The 22,912-nt window shown below is 38.7% G+C and overlaps 1 protein-coding gene across 1 annotated transcript in view; it reads right to left on the reverse strand.

Annotated features, from left to right (window-relative positions):
• Pdk3 (pyruvate dehydrogenase kinase 3) overlaps nt 1-22,912 on the reverse strand; it is a 71,916-nt gene that overhangs the window by 12,009 nt on the left and 36,995 nt on the right. Inside the window, exons 4-9 of the mRNA XM_038317214.1 lie at nt 18,665-18,849; nt 16,994-17,083; nt 5,555-5,632; nt 2,884-2,960; nt 1,381-1,482; nt 716-826 (exon numbers count right to left, since the gene is read on the reverse strand). Of these exons, the coding sequence (XP_038173142.1) occupies nt 716-826; nt 1,381-1,482; nt 2,884-2,960; nt 5,555-5,632; nt 16,994-17,083; nt 18,665-18,849 (643 nt within the window). The remainder of the gene's footprint in view (nt 1-715; nt 827-1,380; nt 1,483-2,883; nt 2,961-5,554; nt 5,633-16,993; nt 17,084-18,664; nt 18,850-22,912) is intronic.

The following is a 22,912-nucleotide window of genomic DNA, read 5'->3' on the forward strand; positions in this document are numbered from 1 at the left end:
ACAGAGACCTCTGAAAATACATACATCACCTATATGTTTTATGCTTAGATTATGAAACTTTAATGTTATATAAATATTTTAATTATATAAACAAATTTGACAGTGGTGACCCAAAGGCTCTGGGTGACTTGGGCCTGTAAGGTATGCAGCACTAAAGTATCTTCTACTAAACTGCTACACTCTACCCAGTCGTCTCTGCTCACCCATGGGTAATGGCCACCTCCCCGAGGGTGGTGCATGATGACAAGCTGCCCTCCTGCAGCAATCTTATCACAGGGAAAAGCTTTTACACACTGTATTTGGAAGTGAAACACTCAGCTTGGAGTGTTTCTTTTTTTAACATTTATTTATTGTATATATAGTATTCTGCCTGCATGCAAGCCTACAGGCCAGAAGGGAGCACCAGATCTCATTATGGATGGTTGTAAGCCACCATGTAGTTGCTGGGAATTGAACTCAGGACCTTTAGGAAAGCAAGCAGCGCTCTTAACCACTGAGCCATCTCTCCAGCCTGGAGTGTTTCTTAGACAAATTAGAAAAGCACTTTGTCCAAAGAACTTACAAACTAAACAGTAAGGCAAAAAGGTGCCTCTGTTCCCACCCATACCAGAAACAGCCTCTTTTAAGTAAGGCTAGTACAACCACCTAAGGAGATGGGAAAGTCTCTATCCCTGTGTTAAAGACCTTTCTTTCTGCAGCAGTTTGTCATGCTTACCAAGGGAGCAGCTCTTGTAGGCTCCAGGCTGGGTCGAGGGGCAGTTGAATACATGTAGTTGAAAAGACGGTCTATTTTCCGAAGAGGGACTCCACCACCTAGGTCACTTATCTGCAGTGCACAAAATGTTAAAAATAAAAGGGGAGTCAAATCTGTGCTTAAGGAGGTGAGGAGAGTTCATTAGATAAAGCACACGTTATAAGGTTCTAAAGTGAGAAAGGGTTGTGAGCTGCCATTGAAAAGTAGCTCCTTTGGGGACAGTGTAAACAAAGGAGACAGAATAACGCAGCAAATCTGATAGGCTCGGGACTGAGGTCCTGCTCATGTACAGTCAGCGAGGTAACCAAAGTCAAGAATCCAGCACTAAATAGTCACATTTCCATAAATGACAGGGACACATTGAGAAATGTGCCATTAGTCAATGCCATCAGGCAAATATCTTAGAAGGCTTATACAGAATTACTACAATGTCACTAAACAATAGCAACTTATGGGACTACCACTATGTATGTGTTCAGTTCATTGATAAGAAAGCACTGATACATGACTTTACTCACAAATAGCACACTCAAGAAATGTCAATTTTCCTTCCTTCACTCTCATAATATTAAATACATACTATTAAATCAACTGATGATTAAAGTAAAACGGAAACAAAAGCTTACCTTAATGGACAAGTCTTCTTTACCCAGAGTGACAAGAGTTTTAACAGGTGGGTAGCCCTCTTTTCTGTTTTCATGTAGTTCAACTGTTGCTCTCATGGAGTTCTGAAACAATAAGCTCTTCTTGAAAAACCATGCTTCTGACTCACGAAGTATAATTAAGTTAAATGTATTCATTATTTTTGGTGCTGAGTAGAACCCAGAGCCATGCACAGGCTAAGCATGTACTCTACCACTGAGCTAGCCCTAGTCATGAAAAACCACAACTTCAAAAAAGAAATAAGCACACGATTATTTGTATGTGATGATTATTTTGTGGAGCTATTATTAATAAGATTTACATGGATTTTTTTCTATCAGAAAATTTTCCTGATGTTCCATTTTGCATTTAATTGTTAAACGTTCTTCTTGCCTTCTGTTTGGCTCTACAGATTTTTTGGGGGGAGGGGAGCAGCTGAGACTGGATCTCACTATGTAGACTAGCCTGGCCTTGAATTCATAGAGATACACCTGTCTTTATCTGTCCAGTAATGGAAGTAAAGGGACATGCTTCCAAGCCTGGTGGCTTTAGGGTTTTAAAATTATTCAGCTCAACCACAAAGCATGTTTGTATGACTGACATGTACTGAGGCTGCACTTGAAACCCTACCTATCACTTAGAAAGTGAAGAGAGTCATACTTCCCACAAAAATTAACCATTGGATTGAAAAAAAGGATAAAATATCCATTAAAAAGAAATTCTGAAAGGTCACAAATGAAGAGAACGCTCACAATCGAATGAGTACATTAGTGACGCACCAGCAGCAGTCTGGCTCTTGGGAAGACAACAGCACAACTGATCCTTTAGGTGTGCAGTTTAGTGTTTTATACATTAAAGGGGATGAAATGTTAGCTCAAATATCCTGTACACATAACACTACTACCACAAATAGCACTGGATACTTTGTAACCAAAAGCAACAGCTTAGGCCATAGAGTCTAAAAAATAAAAAAGGTTTTCTTTCCTTTTTTAGCCCAGGCTCCACACTCTTCCTCTCCTGTCTCTATCAGGTCTTCTGAACTTATTCAAATTATAAAACAGTTACAGGATCTCTCAGAACTGAAACAACTATGTATTAACACGGTTAATGCTTCAGAATCATAGATATATAGAAATGTGTTTTTATCTGGGTATGGTAATAAACAATAAAACCTTTGCCAGACCTGAAAACCCAAAAAGCATCTCTAATCTTTTAACTGAAAGAAAAACAGTATGGATTTGATGTGAAGTTACCAAAGTGCAATTAAGCTTCAAAATCAATATGAACTAATATTCACAAAACCATACTGTACACAGCAATTTTTATCTCACAGTTTACAGAGTATAAAGCCCACAGGATATCAGAAATAGACTTTTAAAATGGTTATGCAAAATCTTTTTCTTATGCTAATCTAATGAATCCATTATGCCCAGAATCAAAGCCATTTAAAACGAAGACTTCTTCCCATGCTTTAAAATCCCACTTACCTTGAACAACTCAAATAGCATGTGAAACAGATGTGAGGGCACATAAACTACCTGAATAGGTTTGTTTGGTGCTTTGGCTGAAACAGAGACAAACCATCAATGAATAAGGACCCAAGGTGAGAGAAAATAAAAAATGATGCTTATATTCTATTTTTCAAGTTCATAAAACAAACCTTCATTAAAAAGACTAATAATACAGAGTTCCATATTTAGTGACATAACTGAGCAAAAACACAGTCAACTTCATTCACTGTGGCTTAGTGACCTTGGAGCAAATCAGTCAAATTCTTTCCAACTTTGTTCAGCAAAATGGGAATACTATCATTTGTGTCATGGTATTCTGAAAATTACACATGAACATACAAACATTACTTGAAATTTTTCAAATTGGGGGGAAAAATCCACCATCAATTCCAGGAGGCATTTCTAAGAATATGAAGCAACTGAGAAGGGGTGGTAAACTAGACTCAACAGCACTGCCATGCTTTTAATCTCAACTATTCACTCAGACTCAGAGAAAGGCTTGACTAGCTGCCAGGTGAGAGGCTTTAGGGAAGAGAATGGATTTATCAAGAAGGCTCTGACGCAATGAATGCTTAATCCACTGACAGGTTCGTAATTTGATGACAGTACTGGAAGATGGTGGGAAACAGGAGGTGGGAGCTAGCTGGAAGTAGGCTCCTGGGGCATGCCCTGATAACCCTGCCTCAGTTGAAGGTTTACCTAGACATAGAATTTGGGGTTTAAAATAATTCTTTCTCAGAATTTGGTAAAGAGGGACATATTCTGGCAGTAAAAGTACATCAGAGAAACTCAACACTAGTCTGACATACCATGACATACCATGGTTGTGATTTTGTTTAGTTAAACTGAATTCATCACTTGAGGTAGCTAGTGTTACTTTCCCTTTGGAGATTGTCCATAGCGAGAAGTCTGACTTGGAGTTTTTAAAACCTAATCAAGATTTCACTGGTTTTAGAATAAGCTGTTAGTAAGGTATCCTATGACCAGGGAGGCCTTCAAATGCTAAAATGAAGGCTTTACTTTGGAGCAATATTATTCACATAACCTGACCTGTAAGTTGTTCTTAAACAGCATCCACTCATTTTGCTGTTGGTAGCAGAGCCTAGACAGAGTAAGCTATTTCTGTCACCTCTCCAGACTTCTCTTAGACCAGCTTTCAGCTAACTACTCTCTAGCCTTCGGCTTCCTTTCTGTTCTAGTTGTTTGCATCACTCAGCTCTGCTCCCACAGTCCCTCTTTGGGGTAACTGGAAAAACTGGTTGCCATCTGGGCAGCAGTCTACTGCTCTCTGGTTGGTCCTGCCCTGTCCTATCAGCTGGATTCTCCCAGGAGTTAACACTATGGGTTTCCGGGACTCAGTGTCTCTATCTCTCTCCATTCACAAATGAAAACTTAGTTCCTAAAGTGATGGTACTTAGAGGTGGGCCCTTTGGGAGTGGAATATTCATGAGTGGAACCTCACGAATGAGATTAGTGTTCTTCCAAAAAAGACCCCAGGGAGCTCTTTGCCCCTTCCTACATGTAAAGACCCAGCAAGAAATCATCTGCAAGTCAGAAAATAGGCCTTTGCCATATACCAAATCTGTTTGCACCACAATCTTGTACTTCCCAGGTTCTAGACCCATGGGAAACAAATGTGTTATTTAATCCACCCAGTCTCTGATGGTTTTGTTTAGTAGTCTGAAGGGACTAATACAGAGGTCCACTTATAAGCCTCCTTGGCTTCTTTTGCTGTTTTTATGAGATCCTTTTATTGTGGCTATAATGGGGCCTGAGAAGCAAGCTGAGTGCTTAGTCTATCTTGTGGCAACTGCATCATTAGTTATATAAACAGCCTCAGAATTCAATTCAACCTTTTCAGTCCAAGTCTCAAGGAAATGAAAAACATTTTACAGTTTGTTTTCTTTTAAGTTTAAACAACATTCTCTAGGAGTCATCTAAAGGCTTGCTCAATTATGTGTACTTTTCTTTGGGATTATTACAGCTGACATTTCTTTTCTCCCTTTTAAAACCACGTTAAATGTTTTGGCTATGAGTCTTCCCTTATCCTGGGCCTAGTGGCTGTAGTGGATGGTAATAGAGGTCTGTCGGCTTTCTAAAATAAGATGAACGGAATATGAGTACTCCCTCTAATAGTACACTTTTAAAAGTCACAGAAAAATGTGGTCTGAGGTTTTTATGCTTGAGACTCAAGAAATAAAGTCTGTTTTGCAGTCGTTGCCTGAAACACCATTAGTTGAAGCAGCACTTAATAAATGTCAACAGAACTCTATATGGACATCAAGAATTTTCCTTTGAGATAGCTTTCCTATAATAATGAAAAGCGGGAACTGGAGGCTAAGCGGAAAAAATTGAATATAAAAGGAGAGGTGGCAGCACAAGATTAAGCCCCAAAGTGAACGGAAAAGGCTTCTGAACACAAGCCATGCTGCACATTCCTATCCAAAGTGACTTACAGTAATATCCCAGCTGACTGAAGGGACATGAAGATGGAAACACACACCATTTTAGGATCTCTTGGAAAAACAGCTTGTATAAGATCAGCATTTAAGTCACCTTCTTTGTACTTAACATTAAAATACTTTTCTTGTCTATGCCATACCATCCTGACCCCGTCCGATCTCATCTAAAATGTTTTGTCTTTTACCATTGAATTCTTCTACTTCCAGCTCTGGGGCAACCAGGTAATACTGTTCACAGAGCAGCTTTGCTGTTTCATATGCATCTGGAAGAAAGAGCAATTTAATTGTTGAATTACATAGATATAAGCATGTGGGTGTATATACAGAAATAAGGTCAATTTGTCTAAACTGACTTTAAATGGGTCAAATACCAACTTTTAAAGCAGTCTTTTGGCTTCAACACATTACTACGACTAAAACATTTATCTTTACTAAGATTTAACAACCACAGCCATATCAAAATCATAGATTAGTAATAATAAAGCTAGGTTTACGCTAAACACACAAGTATTTAACTTTTAAACAGACTGCTAAAAGATTTCTCATGAAAATTTATAAACCTAGGACTATTCTTCTGAACATCACAGAATCTGAGTAAGTTGTAGTAAAATAATACTTTCTGTAATTTAAAAAACTGGCAACGGTCAGACCTGGAGAGACCCGTGAGCTGCTGCTGACCTGGCTCCACAGTTTAGAGCACTTTCTGCTCTTATGGAGGGCCCCAGTTCACTTTCTACCCACATGGTTGCTCATAGCCATCCATAACTCAAGTGCCAGGGGATCTGATGCCCTCTAAGGCCTCTGTAGGCACCAGGTATGTGTATGATACACATACATACATAAATGGAGGCAAAACATTCATACATATAAAATAAATCTTAAAAAATGCCAACAGCCATGATTTTCCAGTTATTGGCAAATGAAACATCAATAAGAAGTTATTGAGTGAACAGATTTTCATGAAACACAGAATTTCAGTTATCAGAACCACCTGCTGTCTTTAAAATGTTCCTTAATTGGTTAAGGATAATAGCTTAGAGCTGATATAAACCCTAAGGTGCAAGAGTTTGCTTTCCAAGAGGGGCAAAAATAGCTAGAAGATGGGCTGTAGAAAGTTTAAAAGGTAAGGAATAAATTAAAAAAGTAAAAGTGCCTTATGACATATTTATTAACCTCTCTTGAACTGTAAACCATTTTAAAAAACAAAAACCAATCTGAGAAGAAGATTTGGGTCTTCACTTCTTTACACTGTTACACAAAACTTAATCTAGTGCCTGTTTAGATGATCAATTTCTTTTTCTTGGCTCGGTACCACATCCTTTTGTTAACTCCCTTTCCTTAACTGACACATAATTCTCATACAATTCACCCATTTATAGTGAACATGCAGTTCAGTGGTATTTAGGGCTTTTTGTGAGTTATTACAGTGTTTATTCATTGTGGGTATTGTATTTGGGTCAAAATACACATTTTATTTTCTCTATTAGTTATTTTAAATTATTCAGAACCTAGGGAATGACATATTTTTTTCTCATTTTTTTATTAAAAATTTCCATCTCCTCCCCTCCTCCTCCTCCTTCCCTCCCCCTCCCTTCCACCCATACCCCCACTCCGCCCCTCTCCAAGCCAAAGAGCCATCAGGGTTCCCTTCACTATGTTAAGTCCAAGGTCCTCCCAGCTCCCCCTAAGTCCAGGAATGTGAGCAACCAAACTGACAAGGCTCACAGTGAGCCCGTCCATGCTGTAGAGTTCATGCTCATCGCTTGGGCAGCTGAGGAGAGGGTGCCAGAAATGTCCAGATCCTATTGCCATACTCATGAATATCTTGCATATCACCACAGAACCTTCACCTGGCATTGGACGGAGAAAATGACAGAGCCCCACATAGAAGCACCGGATTGAGCTACCAAGGTCCTGATGAGGAGCAAAAGGAGGGAGATCATGAGCAAGGAAGTCAGGACCGTGAGGAGTGTGTTTACCCATTGAGACGGTGGGACAGATCTAACGGGAGACCACCAAGTCCAGTTGGAATGGGACTGATGGAACAGGGGACCAAACCGGACTCTCTGAATGTGGCTGACGGTGGAGGAGGACTGAGAAACCAAGTGGTATTTAGTTTTATCGGACAAGTTGAGCACTCCTTATCACAATTAACATTTTTATCACTGCAAAAGATGCCCCACGCTGTCAGCGGTCATTCCTCTCTGCCCAGCCCTTAGCAACCACCTTCCTACTTCATCTGATTTACCATTCTGGACAGATCAAGTAACTGAATCCTGTGATATGGGTCTTTGGTGACTGGTTTCTCTCAGCATAGTGTTTGTGATGTTAGTTCTGTAAACTTGACATAATCTAGGATCCCCTGGAAAAAAGAGTCTCAATGAGGGACACTGGTCTATAGGAATGGCTTGGGGGGATCATCTTGATTATATTAACTAAGGCAGGAAGACCTGCCCAATGTGAGTAGCCCCATAGCCTAGGAGTAGAGAAAACAAGCTAAACATTAGCATGCAAGCATTAGTTCATTGTTCTTTGATGCTGATTGTGGATGTAATGTGACTAAGTTCTACTAAGCTCCTTTCACTATGAATCCCTTGTCATGATGGAATGTAACCTGAAATTTAGAGCCAAATAAACCCTTTCTCCCTTAAGTTGCTCTTGTAGCAAAAAGAAAAAGAAACTAAGACAATGTATTCAAGGGTCATCTATGCTATAACATGAACCAGTAGCACATTCCATGTATTTAAACTTCACAGCATAAAAATATTTTCAGTAATAGGCATTGTACAAATAAATCACATTTTCTTCATCCATTTGTCAGCCGACAGACAATTGAGTTGTTTACACTGTTTTGCTATTATGAATAAATACTGCTAGGAATATTCATGTTTATGCTTTTGGTTCTCATGTGCCTAGGAACAGGAAAGTGATGAACTCTATGACAACTCATTATAAACACGTGGGAACTGTCTGTCAGGCTAGCAGAACAAGACTTTTAGTTTTCCTCTACAATTTCCAAAAGTCAGATTGGTGCATTTACAATGTTCTCAGCTACATACCAACTTCTTGGAGACAAACCAACATTGTGCATAGAGAATATACTTGCTTTAGATTCAAGAGGTAAGAGAAAAAAAGAAAGAAAAGGAAGGGAGAGAAATAGGCTCTAGAGAATTTCAATGTTAAAATTTGACATTACCATCTTAAAATGATACAAAGATAAGAACAGGGTATGTTCAGACTATAAGTTCATTTACCTTGTGTTGCTACCAAATTAGAATTTTGTATTCTAATTATCTAATTTTATTTGTAGCCACATTAAAAATTCATATCTCATTAAACTTTTAGAATTAAGCACCAAAGACAGAGACATCAGATCAATTATGACAATATACAATTAAACAGAAAACAAAAATAGCAATAAGAACAGAAAATTTTTTTAAGAGAATTTGAAGTGTGAAAATAGATATTCAAGTGGGGTTGAATTTTTACCCTGAAAAAGGTTAGAATTTTAAACTACACTAAATTTGCAATTTTTCCCTAGGACATAACAAACCTCATCAATTACATGTAAAACGTTTCTGTTTTAAAAGGGGGGAACAGAGAGGGAGAACGGGAGGGAGGGAGAGAAATCAAGAAGCAGCTCTTTTGCTTTGGCTAGTCTACTAAACAATGCTACATCTCCACCTAGTGACGTGATAGCACAAAAGCTGACCATGAACTTTTAAGACCTCAAATACAGAAATTTACAATGCTTCACTATCTACAAAATCAATTCACCTCAACTCCTCTGGGCATATAATAATTTTAATACTGAACGACCTTTCACTATAAAATAGTAACAGAACCCAAACCTACTAAATGTTCTAATTATCCATGGCATTAGCTTTGCCATTACTATGAATATGATAACATTGGAAACATGCTAGGCATATACAATGTCTGGAAGACAGTGGAATCCAAATAAAAACAGCCAACTTCAAACTCAGTATGGTTCCTAAAACCACATGTAAATAAAAATATTTTTAGTTTCATTATACATTGTAGTGGATCAATGATAAACAATTAAGAATTACTTCATTATTCTTGAAAAATCTCAAAACATTACAATGTAGATTTTCACACACCAGCCAGTCAATAGAATGCTGAGAGTATTATTAACAAAAATTTACACTAATATTCTCATAGGATAATAAAATTCTTTGGATAAAACATAATAAGCATCTGATTAAGGGTTGGGGGTGTAGCTCTGTAGTAAGTACTAGCCTAGTTTATGAAAGGTTGGGTTTAATCCCAAACACTATAAAAGCAGAAAATAAAGCATTTGCTAAATAACTATCCTTTGGCCAATGATAAAGTTTTCACTATTCAATTACACTAACAAGTGTTCCTTTTAGTTAGATTGGAGGTGAGAGTCCCAGAGTAGTAACAAAAAAGTAGCAAATTTAAAGAGCGCAGATTATTACTTACTAATTAGCCTTTGGGGTAAAGGCGAGTGTAAAGAGTTCAGATTAGGAAATGGAATTTCTGAGGCACTATCTCTGTTTTGAAGCCTAAGGACTGATATTTTTAAAACAAAATCAGCAAGTAGGCAGAAGCAGGTAGAAATCTGAATTTGAGGCCAGTTTAGTCTACATAGAGAGTTCCAGGCTAGCCAAGTAGTTCTGGAGAGAATCTAGATTAAGTGACCACTTGCTTGAAAAGTCAAGGCAATGTCACACATTTTTGCATTGTCTCTCCCATGACATAAATGGTCACATGGATACTGGGTGTTCAGCAGCACTAAAACAACTAAAACAGGACATTCTTTTTTTTTTTTTTTTTGGTTTTTTGAGACAGGGTTTCTCTGTAGTTTTGGAGCCTGTCCTGGAACTAGCTCTTGTAGACCAGGCTGGCCTTGAACTCACAGAGATCCGCCTGCCTCTGCCTCCCAAGTGCTGGGATTAAAGGCGTGCGCCACCACCGCCTGGCCAGGGTATTTTTTACTTAAGTAATTTAACATAAAAATTAAAACCATTTTAAAAAATCTCAAGAACTAAAATTCAGCTACTGGTATGGAATTTTCCTTTATACCTACAGTTTTTATAAACTATCCTTACAATAAATTCTCTAAATAAAAATTACTATTTTAAAATTAGAACTCGAATTTTTTGAGAAAATATTGCCAAACTATTTTTACCTGTACTATATTTCAGCCAGAATTTACTACTAATCTTGAAAAGGAAACATGGGAAATTTTTATTATTGTCAGTAAATGTAAGCACCAGTCATTGCACTAATAATGCTTGCAGTGGTAGTATTTCCAGCAGATCCATCTTTAGCCATAAATCATTTTCAGAAATATCACATGGGAAACTTTAACAGATTATGAAGCTTATTTGATCATAATTCTACTCCAAATCTACCACCTACTATATGACTCTTCCATCAACTATGATATCTTATACTTAATCCACTGGATCACTTGTTTATGACATAAGGAGTGAGACTTTGAGTACTGAAAATTTTTAAATAAACATGTCATAGACAATAATTTTAAATCTAACAGAATAAAGAAAAATCTTATAAACTCAAGTTTAAAATTCCTGTCAGAACAAAGCATACATAAATAGCCATAAAATATTTCAAAGACACAACATCATTTTTATTTATCTTGAGAGTGCAAGCACACGCATACCTCGGCACACAGGCAAGTGTAAGGACAAGGACAGTCCTTGCCTTCTAGCTTGTCTGAGACAGAAGCTTTATGTAGGTTCTGGGAACCTGTACTCATGTCTTAATACTTGCATGGAAAGCACTTTCATCCACTGAGCAATCTCTCCAGCTCTGAGAATTTATTTTTTATTCTATGTGAATGGTGTTTTGCATATATGTCTTGCATCCTGTGTGCATGCAGTTCCCCCACAGACCAGAAGGGGGCACCAGATCCTCCTAGAGTTGGTAGCCCATGTGAGTACTGGGAATTGAACTCAGGTCCTCTGGAAGAGCAGTCAGTGCTTTAAACTGCTGAGCCATCTCTCCAGTCTCAAAATTCTTATATTTTTTATTATTTTTAATAAAACAGCACCACACCATTATTTTCATGTGGTAATAACATAAGGCTAAGCAAAACAACATAAACAGGTGCTTTCAAACTACCTTGCCAAATCAAGACACCTAAAACCTCCAATTCTTGCCTTCTTTAAACGCTCTGTTTTATCAGTTGTTTCCAGCTGGATATACTTGGTAGCAGAGCAATATTATCTCCTGTTAGCATAATGCAAATAGCTGTTTCCTTAACTGTTTTAAAATTAATCTTGGACTGGTAAGATGGCTTAGCAGTAGGCACCCTGGCTGTTCCTCCAGAGGATCCAGGTTCAATTTCCAGCACCCACATAGCAGCTCATCACCAACAGTACTTCCAGTTCCAGGACAAATCCCTTTTCTGGACTCTGCAGGCACCAGAGCAGTGCACAAGAATATATACAGACAAACACCCATGCACATAAAATGAAATAATAGTAATGTTACAGATTCAAAATGAATTTGTTCTGCATCATTCCATTTGAGCCTAACAGTCAGAGCTGGGAGTGGTAGAACACACCTGGAGTACTTCAAAAACGAAGGGAATCCCGAGTTCAATATTATCCCTGGCTATACCACGTTTGTGGCCAGTCTGGGCCACATGAGGACCTGTCTTGACAAACCTAAATAAAGAACAAACAAGAACACCTCCCCCCACCCACTGCATATGTACTTGCTCACTAAGCCACACCTGAGTTGAGTAACTATTTTCCAAGTATCTGAGGACAAGACTGATGGGTTATCCATACCTTCACCTTCTGCACTTTTTTGACCCTAGACACTTAAGGTGAATGTTTAACAAAGATCACACTGACCCATGTGCTCCCTTAGAGAGAAATTTCCAGAACCAATATGCCACTTTTTAGAAACCCCTTTAAGTTACAAAGAAATATAATGCAATATATATTATTAGCCTCCCTACCCAAAATCCATCCCAAGTGGAATCCACCAGTTTTCCAACCTCATAAAACATAGCCAACTGGGGAAGTGCACACAAAACATCTAACATAAAAACGAAGAATCTCCAGGCTAGGCACAGCCAGACTATTAAAATTTATAGTCACAGGTAAAAAGAAAAAGGAAATGAAGTGATACAATCTACCTCTTAGAAACTCAAGATAGACATTCAAGATGACCATGAATCAAAAAGAGTGCTGAGGAGTACCATGATGTAGCAAGGCCTGCAGTGCTTGGCATTGTCTTAAATGGGCATCAGTCAAGTTAACCAGAGAATACCAAAAAAGAAAAAAAAGGCAAGTAGAGAGGCCGTTACTTGGCAATTCCAGTTGCAAGACACCCAGAACACAAGCTGGTATTTTTGTTTGCCAACTCCAGTATCCATAGCTCTGACTGTAAACTGTTTCATGACTTAGGACCTACACAGTTATTTTAATAAATCTATTTCTGGAGCTAGAGTGAGTCTGTTACTTGCAACTTGATGAGACCAAATTGAAAGCATAAGATATTATTTCTGAGCACTCAGGAGGCCATTTGTATGCTATCATGCTAAGCAATAATAACATAAAAATGGCATGGAGAAGTTAGCATGGCTGAGGAAGTCAACTTTTGTAACAAAGCAAAGATTTAAGTTTGTATCTTTGAAACACTCTCATCACAGAATTTTCCATTTGATTGTCTGACTCCTTTTACAAAGAAAGGAGTGAAAGGGTCACCATGGAAGGCTCCTCCCAAGGATAATAGGACTCACTCTACAACACTAATTCTAGCATTCACTCCGGAGTCTATAATTCACAGATGTATAAAGGTAAAAACTAATGTGCAGAATAAGCCACAAGGAGGTGTGCTTAAGAGAGTTCTATATTCAGTTACTGCTATGCTGGATACACCCTATTTGTACACCTTTATACAGCTATCTAGTCAAAAATAAAAACAGCACTCTTACCCTCTATGTAAGTTTTCTGTAGTCTGTCTCTAAAAGCCTAAATATGCAATCAGTTTTAGTTCATTAAAACTTGTGAGGGCTATAAAACACATGTGTGCACACACCAGCACAGGAAAGCACATTACATACATATATGGTCATCTGGAGTAGACACTTAATTATGCTTAAACCATGTAAGCTCTTCACAGCTAAGGAAACAAAAAAAAAGTAGTTCCGGAGGTGCAGAACTATAGTAGCAGTGCTCTGGGGGATCATGTATAAGGACAAGTTCAAGGCCTGCCTGGGCTACAGAGTTGAGTTCAGAGAAAGCATGGCAACTTAATAAAATCCTGTCTCAAAATAAAAAAGGGGGGGTCAAAATACACTTCAGTTGCGCAGTGTTTCCTCAGCACGTGAGAGACCCTAGGTTTGAACACCAGTGTTAAAAAGGAAAGCTTTATAAACATAGCTACTTGTAAAGCACCTGGACATGAGAGAAGGTCGCCACAAAGTGGATCATGAGGATGTGGCTTTACAGCAGTGCATATCTGAAAGCACCCTCCAATTCTCCTGAACTTAAGGAAAGAGGCTACTGAGAGATGGAAACTACGAAAAGATTCACAGAGGAACAGAGAGTGATCAGTTCTCCCTCCTCACCTCATCAGGATGCTGGCAGGATGTGGACGTGTGCGTGTGTGTGTGTGTGTGTGTGTGTGTGTGTGTGTGTTGGGAGAAGTCAAATGGAGTATGGGGAGTGACAGTCATTGCTTCATTGCTTAGAGCTTCACCAAGAATCTAGGCTTTAGTTGTGTTCCCCCAAAATCACACAATAGAATATAGTAAACTATTTGCAACACACTAGGCAGAAGATTAAAAATGGCAAAAGACTAAAGATAAATCTGTGAGTGGGCCATGTCTGGTGATATAGGCCTATAATCCTAGCTACTAAGGCCACGACAGAAGGATCACAAGTTCAAAGCCTACATGGGCTACATAAAGCGAATTCAAGACCGGCCTGATAGACATGGCAAAAGCCTGTTTCATGATGTAGGAGAGTCTTCTGTTTGTGTTGATTTCATTCGTTAATAAAGAAACTGCCTTGGCCCATTTAATAGGCCAGCCCTTAGGTGGGTGGAGTAGACAGAACAGGAAGAAGGAAGTGAGGTAGATGGCTCAAACAGTCGCCATGCCTCTCCTCTCTGAGATGGATGCAGGTTAAGATCTCTCCTGGTAAGCGACCACCTTGTGGTGCTACACGGATTACTAAATGTGGGTTAATTAGCCAATAAGAGGCTGAAACTAATGGGCCAGGCAGTGTTTAAAAGAATACAGTTTCCGTGTAATTATTTCGGGTGTAAAGCTAGCCGGGTGGTGGGACACAGCCCCGCTGTTCCATCTACAGTCTCAAAATAAAAAGAGAAGGCTAGGAATCAAGCCCAATGGTAAAGTGCTTGCCCACCATGTCTAAAGACCAAGGTTCTGTCCCAGCACAGCAACAATAAGCTGTGAGTATTGGAAGCATGAGGAGAAAGGACGAGACTGGAACTGTGAGTAAAATGAACAAAGAAACTGATGCTTTATGCTTTGTGCTTAAGTCCCTTAAAGGCCATGTGCTGAATGGCCTCCAGCTTGTGGTGTTACTGCAAGATGACAGAGCCTTGGGGGATGGGGTATAAGGGTGAGGAAGTCAGATCACTGATCTTGAAGGGGATTCTGGGACTCTGGCTCCTTTCTCTTTTTGTCATCAAATGAGTAGCTTTCTCTTTTTGTCGTCAAATGAGTAGCTTTGCTCTGGCACACACTCACTGCCACAATATTCTACATTGTCACAGGCCCACAATGATGGGCCAGTGACAGTGCACTGTACCAACATACATATTTTCTCATCTAAGTTGATTTCCTCAGGTATCCTGTCACAACAATAGAGAGCTGACTGACACTTTCTGGCTTATTTTCTTTCAAATATGTGTTGAACTATTCTAAATAATCTGCACTTAGCTTTTGGCATAAAATTCACCACAAAAACAATGCAAGTTTCTGGCAAACCTTGAAATTTTTATGCACAGGTTAGAGACCAACATAACAACAATATCAGTAGTTAATACAGACTAAATAACAGAATAATGCTGGCAGTACCTGTCATAAAACTTAAATTCTTTCAACCTTAAGAGCCAAGTCACTGGGGAATTCCTCCTTGAATTCAAAGGATGTACTGTAGCATTCCCTAACCTCTTTGTACTATAAAAGCTGTTAACTTTCATCAAATTCCACAGATTCTTAGCTATAACCTCCCTAAAAATTAGTCAGACTTGATTTTGTAAAGAAACAGTGAGCTAATAAAAATGAATGTTTTCCCAACTTTACCACAAAGAATTTCAAACATGTGCCAAAGTGTAAAGCACAGTATTATGAAACCCATGTACTCACCAAAGCCTCAACTATTCTGCACAGAGGCCTAGTCGTTTTTCATTCCCCATTATCTCTCTAATTTTGAAGCAAATCCCTTATTTCAAACCACGTACAGACATTTACTATCTCCTGAAGCTTTAGCTCTAAAGCTACGATTAAAAACATCCCCACCATATCAGCATCACACCTAAAAACTAGACTTTGGGACTAGTTAATTCCAGTGTGTGCTATTTATTTATTTGTAGTTTCTTAAAAATTGTTATTTTATGTGTATGAGTGTTTTGCAAGTATGTATGCTTATGTACCTGGTGCCCCCCGAGGTCAGAAGAGGATGCTGAAGCTGGAGTTACGGACAGCTGTGAGCCACACAGCTCTGGGACGCTGTGTGAGTGCTGGGAAGAGAATGTGGGACCTCTTCAAACAACTTAAGTCAGTGCTCTTAACAGCTGAGCCATCTTTCCAGAGCACATTTTTTAGTAATAAAATTTATTTAACAATTTTAAGTGCCTAAAATTTATCAAACCACAGAATATTTATAGAGCATCTATCTCTATAGGCACTCTAAGGTTCTCTATAACTTATCGAACAAGTACAGAAGCATTCCTTGGCCTTTCATCAAGTACAGTTCAAGAGAATAGGCAGAAGTGTCTTGTGCTGGCTGGAGCTAGTCAATTTAGAACTGAAATAATGTGAGCAAATGTCTTCTGACCCAAGAGTGACCTAGGTGACCCCAGGAAAACATACTGTACAGGGCGTCCTCAGCAGTGGCTGCTGAAGAGCATCCAGAGCCCTTGATGGAAACCAGGAAGAGGTGGAGTCATGTAAACTTATCAGCTGAATGTTCCCAGTGAGATGAGAAGCAGAACAGGAAATGCAATCTGGGGAAGGAGACGGGTTGGGAACATGAATCTGCCCAAAGTAAAAACTGGAACCTGGTGGGTTACAGCCAGTTGAGCTTTCCTGATAAAGCATTTATTTTAAATGAATAATGGGGAACCTGTTGCTCAAACTCAAAGTCCTCAGTTCATCGGGATTTATGAGTACCTGGCCTGTTCTACGCTGAGCAATAAAGTAGAAACTGGTATTTGAGCATTGGAAATTATTTGTCCTTTTCTGATCTAGAAATATTTCATGTTTGGACTAAGTGATTTAGATCTAACATGGCCTGATGAATCACAGACTTCACAGCAACATAACCCTACAACTGAGCTGCCTCAGATAAACCACAGTGCTATTTCTGCCGTGGCCAGTGACACTGGGTTGGTATCCTTACCTTTCACCACATCAGCGACATTACAGGTGGGATCAATACTTCCTATGTGTTTAGGATGAGCAGGATTAGTGTCACCACCAAACAGAAGTGCTAAATGAACACAAAAGAGAAGTAAGGGGATTGAAGCACAGCAAGCTGGGGTGCTCAGGCACAGAAAGAAATTCCAATTCTCTAAAAGGATCTTTAATTTTAAGAATCATTTTAGCATCCACAATGACTTAGAGCAATGCAAAACAGCTGATGGGTGAGCAAATACATCAGCCAAAAAGGGGGAAGGAAGTGCTTCAAGTCCCATCAGTCGCAGTCAGTAGACCGACCCTAAAGCAGCAGCACATGTCCGGTGCCTAGTCCTTTCTCCGTCAGCTGAGGGAAACTAGATCAAGACACTTCTATGCTCGGCAGGTAATCTCCCTGCTCAAGACTACTGCAGCCATTTATCCAAATCATTAAATATTCACAACATGCAGTCTGGGCCATTTGTGAAGAACCTTCACTGGCAACACTGCAAATGCCACCATCCTGGAGGTTCTTTTTCAATTCTGTGTACACAAACAACATTTTTAGAAAAATACTTTATTTTACTCTACACAATAGTTGCAAACTTTTATTCCTAAATAAAAACCTAAAGAACCTGAAAACAAAAAAAGGAACTCAAGCCAAATTTTTATAGGTATACTTTATATTAAATCATTCAACACTTGGAAAATTGCTACTGACTCAGTACATTAGCTGGCTAGTATTTAGGTTCCTTTTTTTCTATAAATTGTCATACAGTTTGTTTCTAAAAATGCATACATACTTAAGAGTTCCATTAAATTTGTCTATCTAAATAAATCAAATGAGTTTTAAAAACCAAAGAAAAAATGAGTAAAACAAACAAAACATGCTTTGTCCATGCTCTGATTCAGCGAGGATGCTTTTTCCTTAGAATTAAAAAAAAATGAACCAAGGTGACAACACTAGAAATCAGTCAACAATTTCTTTGTGTTGAGAAGAATTATAGATTATAGCCCTGTCTATTAGCATGGGGAACAGACTAAAGCTCTTAATGTGGCATCACGGACTGATAATCATGCTTCCTCGGATTTTTCCTACCACTGCAGAAAAAAAGGGAGTTGTTTATATAATCAACATGCCATTCAACAGTCACAGTTTTGATGGTTTTAAAACTAAAAAAAGAAAAGACATGTATGGATTAAGAAAAAATACTAACTTTGTTAATAATTTTTTAATAATCTTTGGTGTATGGTAAATATTCTTTAGTATTTATTCTAACTATTCAGTGCCTAGCAATAAAGAGCAACTTTAAAAATTCAAATAAAAGAAAAAATACTAGCAGGTACATCAAATTATGGAGAAATGAACATGGCTGTCATTAAAACCAGTCCTTTGCCTCCACAGCAAAGCAGCAGCAGAGCCCAAGAGAGAGGCAGTGCTCCTGCCTCTAATGTAAGCATCACAGATGTCTTCCAAGGACAGCTTTGAATTAAGAACATTGATTAACATATTTTTACAATAGGAAGGATTCACTTATGAAATACTGAACTAGAAATGAGATTTCTACAGTCAAAAGTCTAAGTCAGTAGATTAAAAGTGAAGCAAAACCCAGACTTTTCAGAAAAATCAATTTGGTTACCTTCGTAAAACTGGACCCAACATAACCCAACTTACTGTGTTGGTTAATAAGCATGCGGAAAGAAATGCGGTTGGTATAAAAACGATCCAGGAAATATTGGATGTTACTGCTAATAAATGGATCAAATCCAAACTTTTCCTTGTACTCAATCACGCCTTGAGCCATTGTAGGAACAACATCGTTGTGTCTGTTTCTGATGTTAATCAGAACATGGAGAAAGCTGTGTGGGAAGAAAACAAAATGTGATAAGTCTGGATTTCCCAGGCCGGAACACACTTCCCATCTCTGTCTAGTTACCTTCTGGTATTCCTTGTAACTATAAACATTACATTTACTATATAGTAAAGGAAGTTGTCAAAATATTAAAACCTAACCTAAGCTTTGGTTTGAAACTTACTACCAAAATTCCTTCAGAGCTACACAAAGTAGTCTAGTCAAGTTTTAAAATAAGTTGAAATAATTTCTTAGGAATGCACTTACATTTTAGAGTTCTATAAATATTTTTTGACTAAAGAATTACAGAACATATCAATGTTTCTTCTGACAACATAAGAATAATCCTGCCAAAGTCTCTAAGGACTTAGAAATGGAGTCTTAAAGCAAGAGTTTCTTCTCTGAATAAAGAATGCCAAACATTTTATGAGCAAAAATTTGAAATAATCTCCTTCCAGTAGTAAAACATGTTAAAATGTAGATATAAAAACTCAATGATAATAAACTTATTTGCTGGAAGCAGTAGCACATACCCCTCATTCCAGATACTCAGGAGGCGGAAGCAAGAGGGTTTAAAACTAGCCTGGACAACATAGGAAGACACCCATCTCAAAAATCAAATACACCAATCATTTTCAAGTATTCTGGCACATTATTGTCAAGATGTATAGGGAAGGGGCTGAAGAGATGGCTCGGTAGTCAAGAGCACTGGCTGCTTTTCCAGAGGAACTGGTTTACATATTGTGGTGGCTTGAATAAAAATGGCCCCCAAAGACTCATATTTCAATGCTTAGGGAGTAGCACTATTAGAAGATGTGGCCTTGCTGGAGAAGTATGTCACTGGGGGTTTTAGGGTTTCAGATGCTCATGTCAGGCCCAGTGTCTCTCTTTTCCTGCTGCTGCCTGTAGACCCAGATGAAGAACTTTCAGTTCCTTCTCCAGCACCATGTCTGCCTGCATGCAGTCATGCTTCCTCCTGTGATAATAATGGACTAGACCTCTGAAACTCTAAGCAAATGACAACTAAATATTTTCCTCTCGAAGAGTTGCTGCGGTAACGGTGCCTATTCACAGCAGACACACATTGGCTCACAACCATTTTTAAGTCCAGTCCCAGGGGAGTGACACCCTGTTCTGGACTCCATGGGCACCAGACACTCATGTGGTACACGTTTCATAAACAAAATACCCATACACATAAAATAAAAACTTTAAAAACATGTATAAAATATGAAATACCATGACTTTAAGGACAGGAAAATAAGTCAAGCAATGACATCAGGCTCTAAGGCTGAGTGAGTAGCTGTGCACCAAAATTTAGCTTATTAAGAATATAACGATGTGGGGTCTAGAGAGATAGCTCAGCAGTTAAAGAGTATTGATGGCTCTTCCAGAGGATCCAAGTTCGATTCCCAGCACCCACATGGCAGCTCACAACTGTGTGTGGTTCCAGCTCCAGGGGATCTGACACCCTCACACAGATATGCATGCAGAGAAAAACATCAATGCACAAGGAATAAGAATAATTTTTTAAAAAGAATGTAACAATGTAACTCAGTAAGAAAATGACTAAACTGATTAGGTCAGAGGGCTACTCATATACCAATTTCAAGTCATAAACTTAAGAGTTAGACTGGGGAGATGGCTTAGGAACAATGTGATGAGGACCTGTACCCACATGAAAGCCAGGTATGGCAGCACATCTCAGTAACCCAACAGCCAGAGGAGTAGAGAAAGGTGGATTCCAGGGGATTGCTGGCCAGCTAGTCTAGTCAAAACATCAAATTCCTGTTCAGTGAGAGAGTCTGTCTGGAAAAATTAGGTAAGCATGATCAAGAAAGACACTTGATGCCAGCCTCTGATCGCCACATGAAAATGCACACATACACATGTATATGCATAAACCATACACAAAAATTAATTTTTTAAAAGATAAAAATGTTGAGTGAAATCACAAACAATAAAGAACATCCGCTGAATCAGGTATGCAGCTGAAATGAAGAGGGCTGTTCTAAGCTTATTAGCAACAGGAGAAACACATGACACCAAGAAAAGAAATGACTGAATGTCAGAAGCACATGGATGAATGAAAGAACCACAAGAGTCCTTAGACTTGGTGAAGATGAACATCTTACTGAGAAACTAGGAAAAGGATCTGTATTAGTGGGGAAATCTAGGAAAAAGCAAGCACAAATGCCAATCAATTTACCAGCACAAAAGCAAAGTAAAATAACACAATGTGAAACTGTTCTTTATTAGGATGGCAAATAATAAGCAGTGTAGGTTGCGTGTGGGTGCTAAATGGAACTTTTTCTAAGGGCAACTTAACCAAATATAGCTGAAGTCCAAAGATGCTAATTCCACTTCCGGGATCAAGGCTGGAGAAACAGCTGAACAACGTGAATAGTTGTTTTCAAAAACTGCTTTCACACACACACATGCATACTCATACATAAGAGAACAGGAGTGGGGGAGACATGAGAGAAAGAAAACAAAAGCTGTTTGGAGAGATGCTGTTCGAGCCAGCAAGATGACTCAGGGGATAATTGCACTTGCTGTGTAAGCCTAGTGACCTGAGTTTGGATCCCTAGAACCCATAGAAAAGAAAGGCAAAGACTAACAACACCCAAGCCTATCCTCTGATCTATACACATAAGATGACAAACACCTATGCACATGTATGATATACTCATACATACAAACAAATAATTTTTTAAAACTACAAACCAGTCTAAAATTCAATACTAGTGGGGCAAATTACATGACCTATCAGTAGAAGAATAATATATGCTGGGCAGTGGTGGCGCATGCCTTTAATCCCAGCACTCAGGAGGCAGAGGCAGGTGGATCTCTGAGTTCTGAGACCAGTCTGGTGTGAGTTCCAGGATAGCCAGGGCTGCTACACAGAAAAAAAAACCTGTCTCAAAATGCCAAGTGTGTGTGTATAAGTGACAACTAACTGTTACACCATAACAATGACAGACTCTGTACACAGCAGTGTCCCCAAAAGATTATGTCCCCTGGTAAGACTGTAGTCATCTTAAGTTTGTACAAGGATACTCCACAGTGCTCACACAAATTTCTCATGATGCATTTCTCTAAAGGTATCGGTCATTAAGAGATGCATGATTATATTGTGAAACTATTAATAATGGCCAAGAACTATTACAGATACTTATTTTTATAAAACTTGTCAAGTGGTGGTGGCACATGATTTTATCCCAGCACTCAGGAGACAGAGGCAGGTATAACTCTGTGAGTTGGAGGCCAGCCTGGTCTACAGAGTGAATTCCAGGACAGCTAGGGCTACACAGAGAAATCTCATCTTCAAAAACCAAAACAAATAAACAAACAAACAAAAACAAAAAACCCTACACTCATGCAATATTAATATTTAGGGTAAATAAGGGTATAAGAAAATGTTAGCTGTGGTTGTCCACTAGTAATGGAAATTTGGGATAAGTTTTTTACTTAAGTCTTACTTTTATCTCAATGAAATATTTCTGTAACAAATATATACATACAATGACAGCAAAGATGAAAAACTCTAAAATTAAAAGTTCACAATTAGCCAGGCTTGGTGGCACACATCTTTTGTCCCAGAACTCAGGGGGCATAAAAAAGGCAAATCTCTGAGTGCAAAACCAACCTGATCACTGCAACAGTGAGACCCTGTCTCAAAAACAAAACAAAAAAGCCCAAGTTCACAATTATTCACAAGAAATTTTACAATGGATAATTTTTTCTTAGGTACCTCCTTCCAATGTATTTATAAGTATCTGTAAAATGAAATAATGCTTTAGAGTGCAGAAACGTCTTTACTTGCAGAGGCTTACTTTAGCGGATTCTCAGAATACCTCCCTACCCACCTCATGCTGATCAATGTGATTTACATAGATGACCCCCCAGCTGAACAGAAAGGCTGTTACCAGGACACTAGCTCACTGTTCACCTCTTCCTTTACTAACGCACGGGGCTTCTCAAGTCTCAACTTTCCAAACTAGTTGCATAAAGCTGTAAGTTCTCAAAACTCACTGAGTGAAAACTACTGCCATGAAGATCTAGCACAT

Source organism: Arvicola amphibius, chromosome X (assembly GCF_903992535.2).
Source record: "Arvicola amphibius chromosome X, mArvAmp1.2, whole genome shotgun sequence".
In the NCBI taxonomy this organism is placed as follows: domain Eukaryota; kingdom Metazoa; phylum Chordata; class Mammalia; order Rodentia; family Cricetidae; genus Arvicola; species Arvicola amphibius.